This window comes from Maylandia zebra, linkage group LG7 (genome assembly GCF_041146795.1).
Source record: "Maylandia zebra isolate NMK-2024a linkage group LG7, Mzebra_GT3a, whole genome shotgun sequence".
Lineage (NCBI taxonomy): Eukaryota > Metazoa > Chordata > Actinopteri > Cichliformes > Cichlidae > Maylandia > Maylandia zebra.
This window is the reverse complement of record NC_135173.1, coordinates 24,540,034-24,561,082: the sequence shown is the minus strand read 5'-3', so window position 1 is coordinate 24,561,082 and position 21,049 is coordinate 24,540,034. Positions and strand designations below refer to the sequence as shown.

Here is a 21,049-nt window from a genome sequence, read left to right as displayed (position 1 = left end):
ATCAGCACATAAGATGACATTTACCAATGCTATTGGCTGATTTGTATCTGTTACATCACATCAAATGTTCAAGGATGGTGATTTATCTAAATAATAATGAATTATTTTTTTCCCTTGCAAAAAAAAAAAAAAAAATGGGGAAAGGAGAACCTTTTAGTTGAACCATTAACCATGAGTTCTAAAGTTATCCCTACTCATAACTTCATTTTATGCAGTGTTTGATTTTTAGGCTGTTTGAGAGTTTGGGCTGTGTGCTTGAGTTTAAAATAAAGTTCTGCAGGGTGAACAGAGGTGTGAGGAGGCTCGTGCAGCCACCGCAGCAAGACTCTGGCGAATTAAGAGAAAGGGAGAATGAGGAGACAGTAATTAGGGAGCAGCCAAGGCTTCTTCACACTCTGGTAATTTCAGCTCTATTTGTGGCACAAGGCACGAGTATATTGCAATTCTGTAGAACCAGATCCACTGACAACTTCAAGCAAAAAAAAACTATCACAAAAAAAAACACTTGCAGCTTTAAGGATTAAAAGCAAAATTGTGTAATAGAAGTATTTTGATTAAGGTTAACAAGGAATCTCAGAACACAACTTTTTGCATTCCCGAAAGCTTCTCTGAAGCATTTAGACTTCAAATTCAGTTCAGATTTTATGACCAATTTTAATTTCCAAAGACTTAATATTAAAAGAAATGGAGAATAAGATCTAAAATTAATTCAGAGGAGGTTCAAGGGATAATAAAAAAGTTCCCCGATAATAAAGCTCATTTGTCATGCAGGTACGGCGAGGAGTTTGAAATAACACTCTCTAAATCACCATCCTCTTTTTTTAATACAAACTTCATGGATCACACCCTTGGCGACTGTATAAAGCTGATATTGCACTCGAACTGAACAATGGCTGATGATGAATTAGACCCTTCATTCTGCATGACCCTACATCATGGCTCCTGGAAACTGCCTAAAACAAGACTTGAGTCTTCAGCTAAGTTAGCACCACTGCAGTTCTTCAAAAGCTAAATTCTGCTTTGTCACATGCTCACAACTAAGCACTGTCAGCCTATTGGCCACAACATTAAAAGCCCCCATGAAGTGTACAACATTCAAGAAAACTCTGACCCTTGTCTGCGTGTTATTTAACACAAACTACACCTGGGTGCACCACAATGGCAACAACATACTGCAGTGGCAGCTACCTCGTGATAATAATGATAATAATGGATTGCATTTATATAGCGCTTTTATGAGACCCTCAAAGCACTTTACAATTCCACTATTCAGTCACTCTCACATTCACACACTGGTGGAGGCAGCTACAGTTGTAGCCACAGCTGCCCAGGGGCAGACTGACAGAAGCAAGGCTGCCATATCGCACCATCGGCCCCTCTGGCCAACACCAGTAGGTGAAGTGTCTTGCCCAAGGACACAACGACCGAGACAGAAAGAGCTGGGGATCGAACCGGTAACCTTCCGGTTACAAGATGAGCTTCTCAACCCCCTGAGCCACGGTCGCCCCCATAGTGCTTTCCACCACACTGTGAAAACTGCATAAGAACAGCTGTTCGAACTTGACGGAGCACGAGGTGTTGACCAAGTATGCAGATTCTCCAGATCACAATCAGCAGAAGTAGGAACTGTATTCAATTCAGTTTTATTCATATGCCGCCAAATCATTTTATATTGTAAGGTAAAGACTGTACAAAAGTAAAGAGAAAACCTCAACAATCAGATAACGCCCTATAAGCAAGGACAGTGGGAAGGAAAAACTCTCTTAACAGGAAGAAACATTCAGTAGAACTAGGCTCAGGAAGTGGTGGCAATCTGTCACGACCAGTCGGACTCTATGAGGTATACGGACATAGTCCCAAGGGTTGGAAAGGGAAATTTCCTGATTTTAAAATAGAAAATAGCATAAATGATGAATAGGGGAGATCACTGTTTACAAATGGATGTGTGACTGTGTAAAAATCCCGGAGAAAATGAACTGCAATGAGCTGACTCTACTGACTCACTTGATTTACGACCTCAATTAACACTTTTGCAATGAATTGATGGTCTTTATCACACGTCTTATTTAATGCAGCATGATGTTTGTTTTTATGTTGCTCCAGTTTAGAGGAAAGTGGATGACAGGGCAGGGTGTGTGTTAGGGCGTGGCTTCGTTTGACTGACAGGTCACTACAACTACCATTACTTTGTAGTGTCCTCAGTTTCATAGTCAGACTCAACGCTGACTCATAACATTTGATTTCAAAACCACAATATGGCAAAGAGCTGGTTTCAAGAGGGGCTCGTCCATCCGTTAACAATGTTGGCTCTTTCTCTAGGTTGCCACTTTGTACAGAGCCAAAGCAGCTGTGCTTAAATGTTTAGAAATATTACAAACAAAAGGTATACACTGATCATTGCAAGACCTCATCCAGAACTCAGTGTACCTGTCAGCAAGTGCAATCTGCAAAAACAGTCATTAAATGTGCGAAGCTGAGACTTCGCACTTGATTAGGATTTTTGAATGTTGTTCTATTCCTGGCTGGAAGCAGAATCAGCAGGTGCATTAATTGTTTGAGGCAAGGTGCTTCCAACACTCTCGATGCTTTACCTGGATAGAGTCTGGATAAGGCCGTCTGTGATGTAACCACAGGACAACAGTCTAAGTATGACTAGCTCACCATTAAAAAAAGGCCATTTCTCACTCAGTTATTTTTTAATGTCATGGACAATGGCTGTAAGATCATCTTTTGGTCATGCATATGTTCTACAAATGTCAGGTGCTGACTGCAGATGGAGATGAGCAGGCTGTAGAGCAACAAACTCAGGCCAGATAATTAGAGAGAATTTGGAAGCCACATTGAAAACTAACATGCAGAGAGATTGGGGTTTAGCTGATACTGAAAACATTAAAGGCAGAAAACAGCCTGTTATATTTGATCTAGGAGAGGTAATGGATGATTCCCATTGTGCAATTACAGCGACTTTAGTTTATTCTGTCTCACCTAGACCTATCAGTTCATCTCATGGACCTCGGGAAATGATTAGGTGAAAACTTCTGTTAAGTTTATCTGATGTTGAAAGCTTGTGGGGTTTTTTTTTTTTTCATTTTTAGGTATTGATTTTAGAAGTTTAGTCCTCATAACTAAATTTCAGGACTTTTACGGTTCCTTTTTTTCACCAGATTTACTTGAAAAGTATGTTAAAAATCCAAGAAACTCTTAGGATCATTTGCCATTGTCATTCAACCCATGTCTGGGGTTGTTCAATCTAGAAAAAAGTCATTAAGTTTAAAATGATCGCTCGGGGTTTATGGGATATTTTGTACAAACAAACAAAAGCAAAAAGCGAGCCCTTTATTGAGCTGATGAACAAACTAGCAATAGGCAAAGTACAAAACTTACTGAACATGACAAACCCTTGACAAACACTTGAGAACAACGACAGGGGAACTGAGCAGTACACTCAAGGGGCGACATCATGAATAATGAGACAAGGGAATTTAGACTCGACACAACGGACACTCGACCAGGGACTAAGGCAATAAAACAGGAAACACAACATAAGACTGTGACTAGGACTTGCCGACTTGACACAGGGATCAAAGTTAGGCACGGAGACAAAACACAGGTCAGAGATCCGTGGTCTGACTGTGGGAAACAAAGGAATTGCAAAACTAAATATTACAAAACCCAGAAGAAAAAACAGAATGTAAATGGGGCTACAAGGGACATAATAAATATGTATACAAGACAGAGGTAGCCACTCTGACATCACCATTGTTGAAGACCAGCTGTGTAAGTGTGAGCACTCATTGTAGCCTAAAAGCAATGAGGCTGTGTTCCCTATTTGGTGTAAATGCGTTATAAAGGGACATCACAATATTTTGACTTCAGGCAAATTAAATGAATGTGCAGTAACTAAAGCTGTGCACACTTATTTTTGATATTAGATTAGATTAGATTAGATTAGATAGAACTTTATTAATCCCTCTGGGAAATTCGATTTCCAAAAAAGCACAGCACCAACAGAAGTTACAGAGTTACAGAATATTATATATATATATATATATATATATATATATATATATATATATATATACACACACACACACACACACATATATAAATACAGAGACAATATAAATAAAATATACGAAGGGGATAAATAGAATAAATAGGAATAAAAATAAAAATACAAGTGAATTGCACATTTCAAGTATTGAAAGTATTATCATAAGTATTATCATAAATGCATCATGGACAGAATACTGACACTTGACAATTTTTAAATATCAGGGTTTTTGTGAACACACAATTATCATGATACTCTTACACTTAGACAAATGAAAGTAGTTTGAGGAATATTGCAGTGTTAATTATTTCCCTTTTGGATTTTGTTACAGTACAACATATTTTATTGTTTGCAAAAAAATGTCTAAATGTCTAATGAGACCATATACAATATGAGGGCTTATGAGTCTCGGCCTCATTATCAGTGACCTGAATTATTAGCCTAGAGCACATTTACGTACACCTAACTGCACTAGTCTTGGAATATTAGTATAAGGAATAAAAGTATTTTACTGTATAAGACCTACTTAGGGGAGCTGTAACATCCGTGTTAGAGAGATGCCGACCCAATCCAAACTCCCGGCTCTTTATTTGGGAAATTAAAAGGTGTTTAAACGGCTGCATGAACTTTCTGTCTGCTTCTTCAGACTAATTGGAGCTGACATATATGCCCATTTTTAGCTCCAAGGTTCATGCTGGGCTGGTTAATTGAGTTTGTTGTGCTCAGGTGGTTTTAGTCATCTGGCTTTCAGTGTGCCACCTTTTAACACTGCCCAATCACAATCTACTAAGCTTTTCTTTAATTTGACTGTTGTTGAAGGTAGCAGCTCACTCCACGTGGCCATAGATTAGAGGATGTTGTACAACTTAAAGTTAAAAAGAAAAATAACCCAGGCATGGCCTGATTATTCCATAATTACTTGTTTCTTTATGTCTGGCTGATGCCTGCTGTGAGCATTTAAAAGTTTGAATAAGTTATTGCAGTATTTAAGTCACATTTCTTTCCACTACTTTTTAATCCAACTCAAACCCTGACATTTTCTCCCACCCATGGGGATAAGTCACTTTTGTAGTCTTATGAATAATCCTTAATAATTCAGTGTGAATGCTGCCAATTTAAATGTTTTCTTTTCTTTTTTGCCATTTTTTTTTTTTAGAATTCATTACTCCCTAAATGTGGAAAACTGGATTTTTGCAAGATTTTGTATTGGTCAAATGATTACTTGAGTATCTAAATCTCACTCATATAGGCATTACCAAACAAAGTACTGTCAGGCTACTGCTGAGATAAGAGATGTTTAACTGGTGAAGCTCACCGTCCACTCGTACAGACACATTCTCATAAATCAATATGTATTTCAAACCCAAAGGCCATGCTCTTCTGCAAGGCTGAACATAGCTTCCATTAAACTCCTATATGCCTCAAAGTAAATTAGGCTTACCATGGACCAAAAACTGAACAGGTCTGGCCCTCTGAGAGCTGGATTTCTTTCCCTGTGCTGTCCACACACAAACACAAACAAGCCTCCACCTATAACCCAAATTTGCCATAACCAGCCAGCCTGAACTAACTTGACATCACTGATTGGTTATCTTTTATAGAATCTGATGGCTGCCTCTCTGTGACCCATTTTTTGTTATTCTGAGCAGGATGCACACATTGAGGCTTTGCTGTGCTGAAGTCCTGACTGTCTTGGGTGTAACTGATTTTATTTAACATGTTTTATCGATTCCAGACCTTTAAAGATGATAGTTTCCCGAGTACTGCAATTTCAAACCAAAACAGAGCTTTACACATAACCCTGCACTCACCTCTAAATAGAAACGATCCTTCTTTTTGGTCCTCACAAATAGCTGTGGACTCCCACTTTGTGTGTGTGTGGTGTGTTTGTATATGTGTGTCTTCCCGCCCCTTCACACTGTCCTCTCTCCTCCGGAGCACAGAGCCGCACAGAGACCCGACTGTGGCACGCTGCAGGTCTGCGTCCGTGTGCTTTTCTCTCTCTCGCTCTCTGGTGTTTGGTTCTTCCAGGAAGCAAACGGCTCACTGAGCATCCATTGCGAGGTTTCCCCCCCCCTTCTATTTCTTTTACACCGCTTTTTCACATGCCGCCGTTACAGCGCTGGGGGTAGGGGACGCACTGTGACCGACCAAGCAGCGATGAATATGGCGTTTATTGGGGACGCGGACCCCTTCACCGCTTCGATACCTGCCACCAAAGTTGAACTGACGGTCTCGTGCAGGTGAGTGCTGACCACTTTTGCTTCACTGCGTTGAGATGTACAAAACAATAAATATTCCTTTCACTGTGATATCTGCCCGGGAGTTCCGTGCAGGCTGCATAGTAGGGAATAAACCCAGCACAAACTCGCTTTGCGCTCGTTGTTTCAATTTGATTTGTTTGTACAGTGCGGTGTGGAGTCACGCCACTTTTCTCTTTATACGAGAGCAGTGGCAGGTGAATGATTATATATTGGATTTGTGCAGGAAGGCACGTTTTCTTGCGCGTCTGTTGCCAGTAGTTTTCCTGTGGATGAGCGCCGGATGGAGGTCAGAGTTGACATGTCTTTACACTGCTGTCACGTTTCCGAGCTTCGGTGAAGCTGCCACACGCAGAGCTGCAGAAATTTATGTTTGCGCCGAAGCAAAGTGACCACCTCACCACGTCATCATCCTTACGAAATATTTATTTCATGTGGGAATTTCCTGCAGGGAGGACGGGTGGAGGATGCTGGAGCAGGCTGTTTGATTCGCGCTGTGGCAGTTTTACTACAGTGGACACGTCCAGTCAGCTTTTAAAAACACACCGACCATTTTCAGGCTGCTGCTTCTTACGTGGAAGGATTTGCTGTTTGTAATGATATGAAATATGCTATATCTGTCACTCTATCCATCCAATCATTTCTCCTCTCCGTGTATCATCTGGGGTCTCTCAGCAGGACTGTCAGGATTGTTGAGAATATTAGGATTAAATTTAGATTCAATGAAATTTTAAAGTTGAGAAAGTAAGGTGTCATCATGGGTTTTGAGCTCTTGGATTTTTTTTAAAAGCCAAGAAGACACATTTTAAATCCCATGACGCAATGAAAAGCAGCATGTGCTCTTCAATGACAAAAGTTTTTTTTAAATTGAAATATAGATCAGCGAGTAATTTTATGTTGATAGAATTGAATGTTTAGTGAACTACAAAGATCTACAGTACAGTGTGCTAATGCAGTGGATGGTAAAGCCCACTGTGTAAAGTGTCCAATCAAAGCAAAGCTTATGATTCACACATCACAGAATCTTTAAAATGGAGCAGAATGTGACTGAAGATTTACATAATAAAACAATCTGCATAAGCGCTAAATCGTTTAAGCCTCCTTTGAAGCATGAATTAAAAAGAATCAATCAATCAATTCAACACGATCAGTGCTGAATTGAAGCTGAATTTTTAATTTCTTTTTATTATGATCAAAGGTTCATTTGGTAACTTTTCAGGTGTGTGTGTGTGTGTGTGTGTGGGGGGGGGGTGCATCCATTTTCTCTTCTTCAGTTTGTCGTCTGAATGTGTAAAATCAGTAACGTGTTTTGACACAATCTGGGGATTTTTAGTTATCCTGGTTTGTTTGCCCCTAAACTGAAGAGGCAGTCACGCCCCAAACAACTTTTCAATATCATAATGCTGTATAAGAGTAAGATAAGTGACAAGGAATTCAGGGCATGTCATAAAACATTTTATTTGATTTAGTCGGTCGTTCAGGTCTATGTTCAGGCTGAGATCATGTAGTCTTTAAATCTTTATTTCACTGCAAAACTTTAATTCTTGTAAACCTTATTTGAGACTTTTAATGAACAGAAGAACAAAGACTTTGGACTCATTTAAATTCCCGCTGACCTAAAATCTGCCAGCTGTTTATGCAGATGGAGCTTCTGTTGCTGTTTTAGTTCTAAGATAAAAGCTTTGCACAGCAAGTCAGCTTGGTAATGAACTTCATGATTTTGAGATCTGAACTTGTGAAGATATTTTGTGTTTGATTATGTATGTGTTTGTTTGTTTGTTTGTTTGTTTTAAGGGGAAAAAATGGCATCATAAAAGAAAAGCTCCCGCAAATTATGACTCATCTCCGCATTCTTATAAAAAGCTCTTTTTATTCATGCAAACATAATTTATGTGCTTTTCCTTATGCATATTCCTGACCGTGAAAAGGAGCGAGCAGTTATAGAAAATGGCATGGATGGAAAATGGACAAACTGCAGTGACATTTCTTTAATGCTTGCAAAGGCACTTTGAGTGACAGAGGCATTAGGTAATGCATTGTTTCTGTCACCACAAGCTTTCAAGCTTGTGGAGCCAAATGATAGACAAAATACACAAGTCACCTTTGACAAAATGAGTAAAGCTTCCAGGGAGCCAGTCGTGTATAGTGTTGGGATGTACAAGCTTTGCAGTTCACAACCAGCACAAAAATTATCCTAAAAAAGCTGTGCAATGGTGACGCATTAAACTGCACCACCTTTGGTTCGGGGCACTAACAACACTTGCAGTTTCATGTAGGCATTTGCTGTTATGTTTTTTCCTAATTGCAAAATTTCACCACTGTCTCATTGGAGCGTTAAACGAATTTTTAGGACTGACGACCAAAATCAAAAATAGATTCAGTTTTAGTGTCGTGTGTGTCAAAGAAAAAAGCCAAGTCCTGCATTGTAGGATTACTGCACTGCTTCATTGTTGTACACCAAACTGGCAGTCCTGGCATTTTCTTTTACCAAAGTTTGATATACTACATCATTTTGACACCGTTTTAGCTTGGTTTTCTTCTATGTTGATTTTAAAACAGGGGGAAAAAAACCTACAGAGACAGATTCCTTGGATGAACGCATGCATTTTGTCTGGTTCTCTGAGCAGCTGCCTTATATTGGACTGTGGCAGAAATCAAGAACAGAACACCTATCTGAATCAGGTTATAGCTTAATATTGTTTTACTGTTTTTGTTTGTTTTTTGGTTAAGTGGATATTGGCTGTTAAATGCATCTTTCGTGTGAAAATCTAGTCCAATAATTCACTGTACTAGTTCATTTTTTTTTGACAGAACAAACATGCTTTAGCTTTTTGATCTGCCTGAGGTGAAACCATTAATAGCCACACCAAAACAAAATTTACCAGTCCTCAGCTTGTGGAGAGTGTGATTTTCCCACTTTTGTGTTGACGAAGCTACTGAAGCATTCAGCCCAGATAGAGTCCGTCGCTGAGTGAAAGCTCCCTCACTCAATAAATCCAAACCGTCTCCGGACCCGTCACATGTGCAGTGAAGCAGCAGAAGTGACAGATTGATTAACTCAAGACAAATATGGTGTGTTAGTGAGAAGAAAACCCCCGCACAGCCATTTGCCTGAGTTTCCTCACTCATGATCACGAGGCCTTGATGACACAAACACAAGTCAGTGGAGTTTAATTCTGTGCGTGGACAGTAGACAGTGAGCGTGGCGAGTCTGTAGAGCTGCACAGGCAAATGAACCTTGCAGACAGTTGGGCGTTTTGGGAAGTGTTTGTAGGGAATGATGTTGGTGTTCGCGTCAGCTCGGCTGTCTTGTGATCTGAGTGGTCCACAGCGGAGAGATAGTCATGACCTTTGGGCACAAAAGCTACGAAGTGTATCCCTTTGAAGAATTGACGTGCTCTGTGTAGCTGTATTGAAGCCAGACGCCGACCTGCTGAGAGGCTGGTCGATGTGTCACAGCTGATGTTGCACTTTCCACGAGGAAGGTGAAGAAAGAGACAGAAAGAGTTAGTGGAGCAGGGAAGGAAACTATAGCGTGCAGGTTTCTTAGATTTCTTTTGTTTTAGTTCTAAATACAAATGGCTTAAAACAAAAATAACTAGGTTTCTCTGGCTTTTATGAGAAGTGAAATAGCGTTGTTGTTTTTTCTCCAGTAAATTTAATGTCATTGGGAAGCACAGTTCAAGATTACTCAGCACCTGATGAAAGTGCAATCATCTGATTGGCTGCCTCTCGCAAACAGGTTTGAAATAGCAGGAGGGTGGAGCTTCTCTGCTTACAGCAGGAGCTCTGTGTCTGAAATGACCATATTAGGAATTTCCAGTGTCACCAACATCATAAAGAGGCAACAATAGAACAAAATGTGTGAAACAGTTTGAAACTTAAACTTTTGGCTGACAGGGATTTCTTTTATGCTGAATCCATTATTTTAAATGTTGTATTTAATATCAAATCAAATCAAATCACTTTTTATTGTCACATCACATGTGCAGGCACACTGGCACAGCACATGCGAGTGAAATTCTTGTGTGCGAGCCCCACAAGCAACAGAGATGTGCAAACACAACAACACAAACGAGCAAAATACAAGAATGGCCAACCTGAAACTAATAAATATATGTACAATATATAATAGTGTATGCATTTCTGGATGTGTATACTAAATATTTTCCTACGTGTGTGTGTGTGTGTGTGTGTGTGTGTGTGTGTGTGTGTGTGTGTGTGTATACACATTTTTACAAATTAAATAGTAAAAAAATAAAATAAAATAATAATAATAATAATAATAATAATAATAATAATAATAAAAAAATATATAAAATATACAGAGTTGAATATGTGCAAAACAAGTGGCATTTATATACAGTGTGGAGTGCATAATGTTGAAGTTCCAGTAGTGAAGCTGAGGTGTCTATGACGTGTTCAGCAGTCTGATGGCCTGATGGAAAAAGCTGTCTCTCAGTCTGCTGGTACGGGACCGGATGCTGCAGAACCTCCTTCCTGATGGAAGCAGTCTGAACAGTTTATGGCTGGGGTGACTGGAGTCCTTGATGATCCTCCCCGCTTTCCTCAGGCACCGCTTCCTGTAGATGTCTTGGAGGGAGGGAAGCTCACCTCCAATTATCCGTTCAGAGCACCGCACTACTCGCTGGAGAGCTTTGCAGTTGTAGGCGGTGCTGTTGCCATACCAGGTGGTGATGCATCCAGTGAGGATGCTCTCAATGGCACAGCGATAGAAGGTCCTGAGGATGCGGGGGCTCATGCCGAATCTTTTCAGTCTCCTGAGAAAGAAGAGGCGCTGCTGCGCCTTCTTCACTGTTTTGTTTGTGTGTACTGACCACGTAAGATCCTCAGCCAGGTGTACGCCAAGGAACCGGAAGCTGCTCACTCTCTCCACAGCAGGGCCGTTGATGGTGATAGGGGTGTGTACTTCTCTGCACCTCCGGAAGTCCACTATCAACTCCTTTGTCTTTGCGACGTTGAGGGTGAGATGGTTGTCTTGACACCAGTGGGTCAGGGTGCTGACCTCCTCCCTGTAAGCCGTCTCATCACTGTTGGTGATAAGACCCACCACTGTAGTGTCGTCCGCAAACTTCACAATGATGTTGGAGCTGTTAGTGGCTGTGCAGTCGTAGGTGTAGAGTGAGTACAGGAGAGGGCTCAGTACACACCCCTGTGGAGCACCAGTGTTCAGTGTGATGGGGGATGAGGTGATGCTGCCCAGTCTGACCACCTGGCGTCTGTCAGACAGGAAGCTAAGGATCCAGCTGCAGAGGGAGCTGCTCAGTCCTAGATCCTGCAGTTTCCTGTCCAGCTTCGAGGGAACGATGGTATTGAATGCTGAGCTGTAATCTACAAACAGCATCCTCACATACGTGTCTCTCTTCTCCAGGTGTGACAGGGCAGTGTGTAGTGTCAGGGCTATGGCATCATCAGTGGACCTGTTGTGGCGGTATGCAAACTGTAGAGGGTCCAGTGAGTCGGGTAGCGCAGAGCAGATGAAGTCCCTGACCAGCTTCTCGAAGCATTTGCTTACGATGGGGGTCAGGGCTACAGGTCGCCAGTCGTTCAATGAGGAGATGGTGGAGGATTTGGGTACAGGGACGATGGTGGCCATTTTGAAGCAGGCTGGGACTACAGACAGAGAGAGGGAAAGGTTGAAGATGTGCGTGAACACTCCAGCCAGCTGAGCCGCGCATGACCTCCACCATCCACCATAGTAACAGTAGCTGTATGACAGAAAACAGAGAAAAGTACAGCAGGTCCCCTTTAAAGCCTCTGTGTATGCTTTAAAAAGAAGCAATTTCTGGTACTGGTACTCAAATAACAGTAGCTTTCACTACCACTCTCACCCCAGGAGCCTGAGAAGAATGATGTGAAAGCAAAGAACACGCTGCGCTATTTTTCTTCAGTACGACTGTCTCATTTTCCACATACATAAACATGTAATCACACCAGCATTTTACACATTGAGGCTTTAAAGCTAGATAATGACTCCTTCACCGGAAGGCTCAGAATGGTACAGTCTCTGAAGATAAATTGTGGTTGGTGCTCTCGCTGTGGAGTCTGCAGAGATCTCCAACTGGTGCTGTGTTCTGCCAACAATTTAAACTCCTCTGTAATTACAAGAAAGAAAGCATGGCTGTGGTGAGGCTCATTTAGCAAACTAAAAGATGACACGTTTATTTGTCTGGTAACAGTGGAGCTTGATCTTTGTGTAGCACAGCTGATTGGGGCTGGTTAAAGAAATTAGACGAGGATAAATTAAAATCATTTGGTCCGGTAGAAATGAAGCTGACTGGTTTGACTGTGAATTACCTGTTAACCAGTTGGGGCTAATGATTAGAGCTAACATACAAAATGCTTTACGTCGTTGAAATATTATTTAGACATTTTGAGATTGCAGCAAAGCACCTAAGAAACAAGTTAAAAATATTAAAACATTTCAATTACATAAGATAAAAAATGTATAATTTGACCTTGACATATACAAAATGAAAAAGGCCAATTTATTTTGTATCAATATACCATCTTTCAACTTTGATAGTAAAATAAAACAGGACCAAAAAGGTACACAGTAGCCACAAAGTACAAGATAGCAGCGACATTGCTGCTGAAGATCAATCCAGTCGTTAAGTCTGACGTCACTAGCCGTGTCTGGGCCTAAACTCTGCTGCTGGTCCATATATCAAACGATCACTATGGCATTACTGAGCGTTGAAAAACTGTCTAAAGTCTTTCATCTTTAATAAAATGATCAGCGTTCTGCTCTACCAGGTGTAACAATTGAGTATAACATCCAGGCATCCATGAAAACTAAATTTATGACATTTAACAGAGTTAGAAGTTAGCAGGAAGTTAGCTCGCTAGCTTCTATCTAAATACAATATAGCATGCCCTGACTGCGGGGTTTTGGAAACAAATTAAAACGTACAGCTCTGTTATCACTTCCAACATAAATGAAGACAGAAAACTAAACAGCAGTGACGTTTGTAGGGTTACTGAAGTTTGGCTAGCTGGTATATAATGATGTGCTACATGACCGCTAGCGACACAGCTATGTTAGCATAATATAAACAAGCTAACTTTTTTTCCACTCAATAAAAGTTAACGTGAGTGTTCTCGTGGTCAGGAACAAATGTAATCGCATGGCAGGATGCTGTAAAAGGACCAAACTTCAGCCAGGAGAACAACTGAGATAATCCATCCACAATACGAGGTTAGTCATTCATATACTGCTGCATGGGCTGGGCTGTAGTTGCATCCTAAGGTTTTAAAAACTGAGCTTAAATAAATGATCAGCGGTAATAAAAGCCGAGGAAGGTCAACAGTGATCACTGACTGTTTTAGGAGCCTTTTGAGATTAAATAGAAGAAAATACATAGCATTAAACATGTTAACAACACAAAAGCCATATTAAACGCAGACTACTTTAGGCCCGGAAATAGGATTCGCCACGTCATCACTTAAGGACCGGATAGGGGCTTCAGCTGCCTGCTAGGATATGAATGTTCTGTGGTTTTCACAAACTGGGAAAAGCTACCAGAGAAAACAGAAGCGCTGGTCTTCATTGTTTAGTTATGCATTATAATGTTCATTTACCCAGGAAATATCATAGATATCTAAATGTCAGTGGTGTGACTACACTGTATTCTACTTTGTATAATCACCATTTAGTTTACTTAACAATGAAAAGTTGCGTAAAATTATAGCTTGCCCACTTCAAATAACATCAGATCAAATGGAATGTGTTTACTATACAGTAATTACAATTTTCAAAGTCCAAAAAATGTCTGAAAAAAACTGATTCAAATACAGACTAAAAGCCCAGGACTTAGTAAGCAATAAGCAAATAGTATCACATGAAGAAATAGAAAGATCAATATGGGTTTTTTTTGTAGCTTTTTTGTATAACCAATAAAGCTTTTTCCATTATAAAAGAACTGCACACAGTAGCAGGATCTCCAACTCTCACAGGTTATTTGCACATTGTTTCACAATCTAATCACAGGGCTAAAATGATTAAAAACAACAAAGAAAGTGTTGTCATGAGGGGGAGTATTTTCAAAGCAGCAAAGCTCTTTGTGGCTGTGCACACTCTTACTGTATAATGAGGTGCTAAAATTCCTTCGTTACAGTTTATGTAATTGATCATGTTTTGTACTTTTTGTTTCAGTACCCGTTATTGCATACATTTCCACTACTGTTGTTTCCTCTTAATTGCTGCTTAGATCCACTGATTGCTAGTTAGCTCTAAAGAATTACTATTAAATCTTTAGTTCAAATAAAACTCTAATGAAGCTAAATGAAATGAAATCCGGCTAAGCTAATGTCATGTTTCCCCTCTGCTTCACTTCATCCTGCTTTACCTTGTTTCTTTGCTCCGTTCCACCTAAATTGTGAAGGATTTAGGGAGCAAAGAGCACAAAGCCAACAGATCAAGTTGGTCTCAGGTGGCGAGTCCTAAACGCAGGAAGGGTCGTGCTGGGTGGCTGCATTAATCAGTTTTCTGAAGCAGTCATTTGGTCTAATGAAGGCACCAGACAGCTGTCGGCTCTCAGAGGTAACCAGCTTTACCTGGTTACCTCTGAGAGCCGACATGCCTCCATCACATTACTAACCATCCCCCTCCCTCCCCCCACCTTTGTTCCTCTGCTTTCATCTTTTCCACAGCCACTTTCCTGCATCTGCGTGATTGCTGTGGACAGATTTGAAGACATCATGTTGATTAGTGTCCAGTATTTGATGCCTTTCTACTGAGCGCAATAGAGGATTTTTATGCAGATTTATGCAGTATTCTAAGTTCTAAGAAGCATTACTTCCAGGCTGTAAATATTAAATACATTATATGGTATTTATTGCTAAAATCCATTAAAAGTCCTCTTCAGATAATATACAGATATGCACCTGTATCTATGGACTGCGTTGTTAAAGTGCGTGTATGACTGTCTCTTTGTTCTTAGATGATAAAAAGATTATGGCAGCGATGAAGAGGATGACCAGATCGGTGATCACAGACCAAATAAGACAGTTTCTAGTTTCTCGGAAGAAAATTGGTGTTGGCAGGTCACACTTAGGAAAAAAATAAAGAATCGGATAAAAAAAACAAAACTGCAATCAATGTAGCTGCATATATCAATAATTTATCAATTATTGTATTTATTTTATTTTTTGTCAAAAAGTCTATTCAAAAACCTGAAAAGGTTTCAGTTTACTTTGAAACAGGAAAACAGAAAATCAGTCCTCACAGTGGCATCCTCAGCTGGGTCTGAATATTTTGGTATTTTTGCTTAAAAATGACCTATAATCCTTAAAATGATTGCACATTAATATTCCGTTGATTGTCTCAATGGTTATTCAACAAATCGGCGGAGCTCTTCACAAAAACGGATACTCTTTCTCGACCAGTCTTAGAAACAAGTGTTGCTAAGTGCACCGAATGACCCGATTCAGTCGCTTGAATACAGATTCTTTGGCAGATTCATCATAAGCTATTATCAAAAATATATGGGCTAAAAATAGAATATGATGTAGCATGTGTGTAATGTAATTATGCAAATGACATTTAGAGGTTCTGGTGCAGCCTATAAAAAATGTCAGTACAATTAACATATAACCTCAGATTAATGTTTAGCTCCTGATTAAACTGCTGGAATCTTTGGGCTTTAAAAAACACAAAAACAAAAGTACAAATCGTACCTGAGAGGACATAAAACTTGACATTTCACAGCAGATTCACAAGAACTTGAAGGCATAAATCTTTGTAGTACCTGCCACATAGGTTCTGACCTTCACTCGAAGGAAATTTACCAGGACTTTGATCAAAAATGTAACCATCTTTTTTAAGTAGGGTGCTGTCATGGCAGCAGCTATTCTATTATATCTTGTCATAAATGACAAGGGAACCAGTTGAAATGCATAGTTCAGCTTACAAAAGTCCACAGCAGGAATGCACGCATATTGGATTGTGGTAGCAACATTCCTGCATTATTACTGGACTGAAGCTGGTTTGAAGCCGCCTCATTGGAGATATAAATGCCACCTTCTAATTGCATTAAAAAGACTGTTATCTTTGACCCCCCAAAAATCAGTTTCTCACCATTAGAGAAACTGTACTTTCACTAAAAGACATTAATAAGAGCATTGACCATGTTCTTCAGACTCATAAGTCATAGGTTAATTGTATCTTCCATCTATCATCTATAACACTCTTGTTTAATACTGGATCAATTTGTCATCTGAATTTAGGTTCCACCTTTGAACAGAGAGAGAAAATAGTTTGTTTGAAAAGTCTGGGTCCATATTAAACTGTTTTTCTTACCCACCTGTCTGGCCTGACATCCTGCCTACACCGAAGCTCTATAAAAATCTCACCTTTTATTTTGCTCCTTCTATGATCCACCGCACTCAAGTGTAGCTATGGCCCATAGGTTGTGCAAACAAACTCTGGGATCCTTAAGGATGGTCATTATAGAGGATTTATCATTCGTAGCAAGCAAAATATGCTTTTCTTGCTTTATAATAGCCATTAAAAATCTCCTTCTGTAACAATAGGAGCTTAAAGTGAAAGTGTTGTGAGACTTACTAATCTTTAGTTTGTAAAAAGCGTTCTCTTTAGTGGTAGCTCAACATTTAAAATATTAATAATGAAGCACACAACAAGGGAATTTTGTACCAGAAGAGCTTTTTTTAAAGGCATTAATTTCATTTATAACCCTATTACTATATAATAACTAATAATCGTTTGACTTTTGAACATAACAAGAAATCGGACTTTTGTCCCCAGTTGCCTGCACTGAAAACATATGAAGAAGAAATCGTTTCATAGCAAAGATAAGAGGAATGTCATTGTTCCAAAGCATTGTATGTTCACCTGAGGGGAATTTTCCTCTTATATGATTTAACATCAGAAGAAGAAGAGGATGGATGGAACTTTGTAGTTCACATAAATATTTAAACTATGACAGTGCAACACCATAGTTACAGTTTCAAATTTTACATAATTTCTTTAACACCTATTATTGTAATTATGTCATACAACTAACACAGACTACTCAAATTGTGGCTTCTTTTCGTAAAGCAGGACTCTCGTGGTTCATTATTGGGTGAACATCAGTTTCCCTTGAAGATACAAACCCCCCTCCCACTCAGAATCTGAGAAAATCGTTCATAGTTAAGAGAGTTTCTCAGGTGTTTCAAGGCTAAACTGATCAAACCAGCCGAGTAATCTCTGTAGCTTCGATTGACTGTATTGATCTGGAGTTATCCTCCTAGCAGCTTGTGCTGTTGGTTACAGCATCTTTCGTGGGAACTTCTTCATTAACTGATGTTACGGCTCTGCAGACGACTGCTGCTGCTCCGAACAACACTCCACACTCTTGGAAGGCAGATGTCAAGCTCGTGTGCTTGCGTGAGGTTACGCTGTAAAAGTAACCACCCACTCCGCAGTTGCATGGTATCTGACTTTAAGACAGGGGTCGGCAACCCTAGGCATGCGTGCCACAGCTGGCACGCGAAGGGTTAACTGATGGCACGACCATAGCTGGACTGGCCATCCGGCATTTGCTCGGTGGGCCGATGGTGATTTTTCGTTTTTATGGGCCGATGATTTTTTTATTTTTTTTGTAACGGTATAAACAATGAAAGGTGGTGGATTGGCCAGATGCTGGCTGATGTGTAAAAATAACTCAGTTATTTGGTAGTGGCTGTGGCGGAGCTTCCACAGATTCAGTAACATTAGCAAGTGGTGGAGGCCAGCAGGTGGATGAGAGAAAGGGGAGGCAGGAGGAGAGCCCCGAGGCAGCTGCCGAGTGTCAGGTGAACTGAACTTCAGGTAAGAAGTTATGACCTGCAGTCTGTCTGGGTCAGATATAAACCAAGTTTAGGTGGAGTTTATTTTCGTTGTGCTGACTTTTTACCGTCAGTTACAATAACTCATACTGCCTACTAGCTAGCATGACGGAGTTTCTATACAGCTGGGTGGGTGCTTTGATGTTATTGATAGTGAACTTTATTGTATTCATAAGGCTAATTATTAGAGTTGCCGACTGTCCTGTAAAAAACGGAATCGTCTGGTATTCAGAGAAAATATTACGTGTTTCATATTGAGCCGAAAAGGAACACAGTTTGTCCCGGACTTCAGCTACAATGAAAACGACACAAAGCTGGAGTTTTTCTGCATCTTTAAGCCGCACAGCTGCCTCTTCTTCTCTCATTCTCTCATCCTCCCTCTCCTGTTGCTACTTCAATCATGAAACTGATCAATGATCAGCTGATCGGCTTTTCTCTCTTGTTTGTTTATCGTCCACTTTGTGCCAGAAAGAGGAAACCAGCAGATGTCGCGCTAAACAACAGCAGCACGTTTAAGCTTGATCAGCTGTTGTTAGAATTTATTTAATAATACTTTCTAGTATCAGCTGATGTTTGCTGGAGCCACAGCTGTAAAAGCTGCTGGTCATGATGTTGGTTTGGATATGTGATGAGAGGGAAACATGAAGATGAAACCAGGAGATGTCCTTACTGAATCATCAGAGCTGAACAGGTGATGGAGAAACAGGTTTACCTTTTAGGTGACATGAATGAGTTGAAGGGAAGTTGTGAACTGTTTCTGAGAGACAAATAACACCAGGATCCTTTTCTAAGTAGCTGACAGCTGGTAACTGTGCAGGGGTGGGTCTAGCAAGATGTTGCCAGGGGTCCATGTAGGGCATTAACAGGGAAGGGGGGCACAAAGAAATACTTTCTTATTCTCATTTAAAATGTTTGGTTTTTATTAAATAATTATCTGAAGCTTACAATCAAAGTTTTTATCTGACGTAAAATGTATAAAAATCATACATATACCGACAAGACTGTACATCACTGTCACAACAGCGTTTGTTTTCATTCAAAGGCTTTATGGCTTTAATACCTGGTGGGCCGGTCTCTAGTCAAAATGCCCGGGCCGATTTTTTGTCCCAGTTCAGCCCTGGGCACGACAATCTGAGAAGGTGCATTAAAAAATACATGGCCGCAAATGAGCAAATTCGCTCGCATACACATTAGTTGTGCCGCGACTTAATGACGGTATCTTAGCTAACAACCCCAACTGCCAGATTCAACTTGTAATTGGCTAAAAATCACTTCGCCTATCGGTGAGAAGGACGTTGTTAGCTTTCTACATTCCAACACTTCAGAAGCTTTCCGCTCAGCACAGCATCAGCACCACAGAAATACACGGATACATTCGTAGACTCGAGACAGAATTCACAATGCATTTTCAGGACTTTCAGGTGTATGGACCAATGTTTCTTTTCTGATCAAACCAGAAAGCTTTAATGAGCAGCTAGATTTGTTTCGCATTAACTGGCTGAGTTAATGCCAGTTAATGCAACATTGAAGCAGCTGGAATCCACAGCTGTGCGTGTTCATGGAGCTGCATTTTCACCTGCTGGACATCACTACCTGACAAGTTTAACTGTCTTCAGAACATTGCAGAGGCCTTATTGACAGTATCTCATGTTGTGACAGCCCTGTGGTCTCTCAAACTCTACGTGTACTTTTCTACTGAATTTGAGCAAGTTTTTATTTTGTTACTGTATCTGTTTATCATCTGTATCCTTAATATTAACCCCAAGAATCTTGTCGAAACTAAGGAACCATCATTTGAAGGTGAATAATAAGCAGATAAACTATCAGACTTTGTGGGAACGTGCTCTTCCTGAGGAGAGGAAGGTTTTCCACATTGCCCTGTGAACACTTTCACCATTTTATACGCTTTAAATATGGTAGAAATTGTTTACTTTGCTTTTAAAAAAAACCCCAACATCATTTGTGGTTAGAAATGCACGTGTGTCATTAGAAAAAGAATACTGGCTGATTTCCCCAGGCTAGCACTCTCACTGCTGAAGGAAAATTTAATCTCAGATGCTCTCAAAAGATGGAAGTCCCCCATCCCACCCGCACATGCAGGTATTTAAAGCTCCAGCTGCCATGTTTAGGTGCCTGTTACATAACTGGCGGGATTTCAAATGTAATTCTGGTGTTGAAGAGGGACTGCTAGCGTAAATGTTTGATGAACAACGAGGCACTCTGTTTTGACCACCCAGACGTTTGCAAGGCTGCCTGTGCAGGAAAGGGCTTTTTAAAGAGTCCCCCCTCTCTCTGAGGGGCAGGTGGAAGCCCTCGGGTGTGTATGACTCATAGGGAGGTTACCGTATCCATAGAAGTGTGTGTATGTCTGCCTACACACACACACACACACACACACACACACACACACACACACACACACACACACACACACACACACACACACACACACACACACACACACACACACCACTTGGTGCTGTCTTTAGACTCTTGAGACACTCTGTTTTTTTCTGCTGCTTTTTTTTCTTCACTGCATCTTGTTTCCTGCCTCCACGCGTACTCCTCTGGGAGACAATCGGGTATACTATCCTCTTTATTGGACATTTATCTCATTTGGCAGGTGAAGTTGCCCACTTCTCACTCCTACGCAATCTTCCAGACTATCTGCCAGTCATAAAATACATCCCCGATATGACTAGGCTCAGTTCCATCGCTTATTGTCATTTATTTAACATCTCAAAGCTCTCAAAGGGCCAGTGGGCATGCCCTGACAGAGAAGCAGCAGAGCGTAGCGTTTTACCATCTGGGTAGCAGTGGGATTAGCACAACACGAGTGCCTGATCTAGATACATCACTAGCCATCAATGGCTTCAAGTCACTC

At 40.5% G+C, this 21,049-nt stretch overlaps 1 protein-coding gene across 2 annotated transcripts in view; it reads left to right on the top strand.

Moving 5' to 3' along the window:
* The first annotated feature begins 5,900 nt into the window (after positions 1 to 5,900).
* LOC101470854 (copine-8) overlaps positions 5,901 to 21,049 on the top strand; it is a 94,681-nt gene continuing 79,532 nt past the window's right edge. Inside the window, exon 1 of one of the 2 annotated variants that reach the window (XM_012922809.2) lies at positions 5,901 to 6,297. In XM_012922809.2, coding sequence (XP_012778263.2) covers positions 5,948 to 6,297 — 350 coding nt within the window. In that variant the 5' untranslated portion in view covers positions 5,901 to 5,947. The remainder of the gene's footprint in view (positions 6,298 to 21,049) is intronic. The other variant, XM_004564462.3, reaches the window with a different exon arrangement.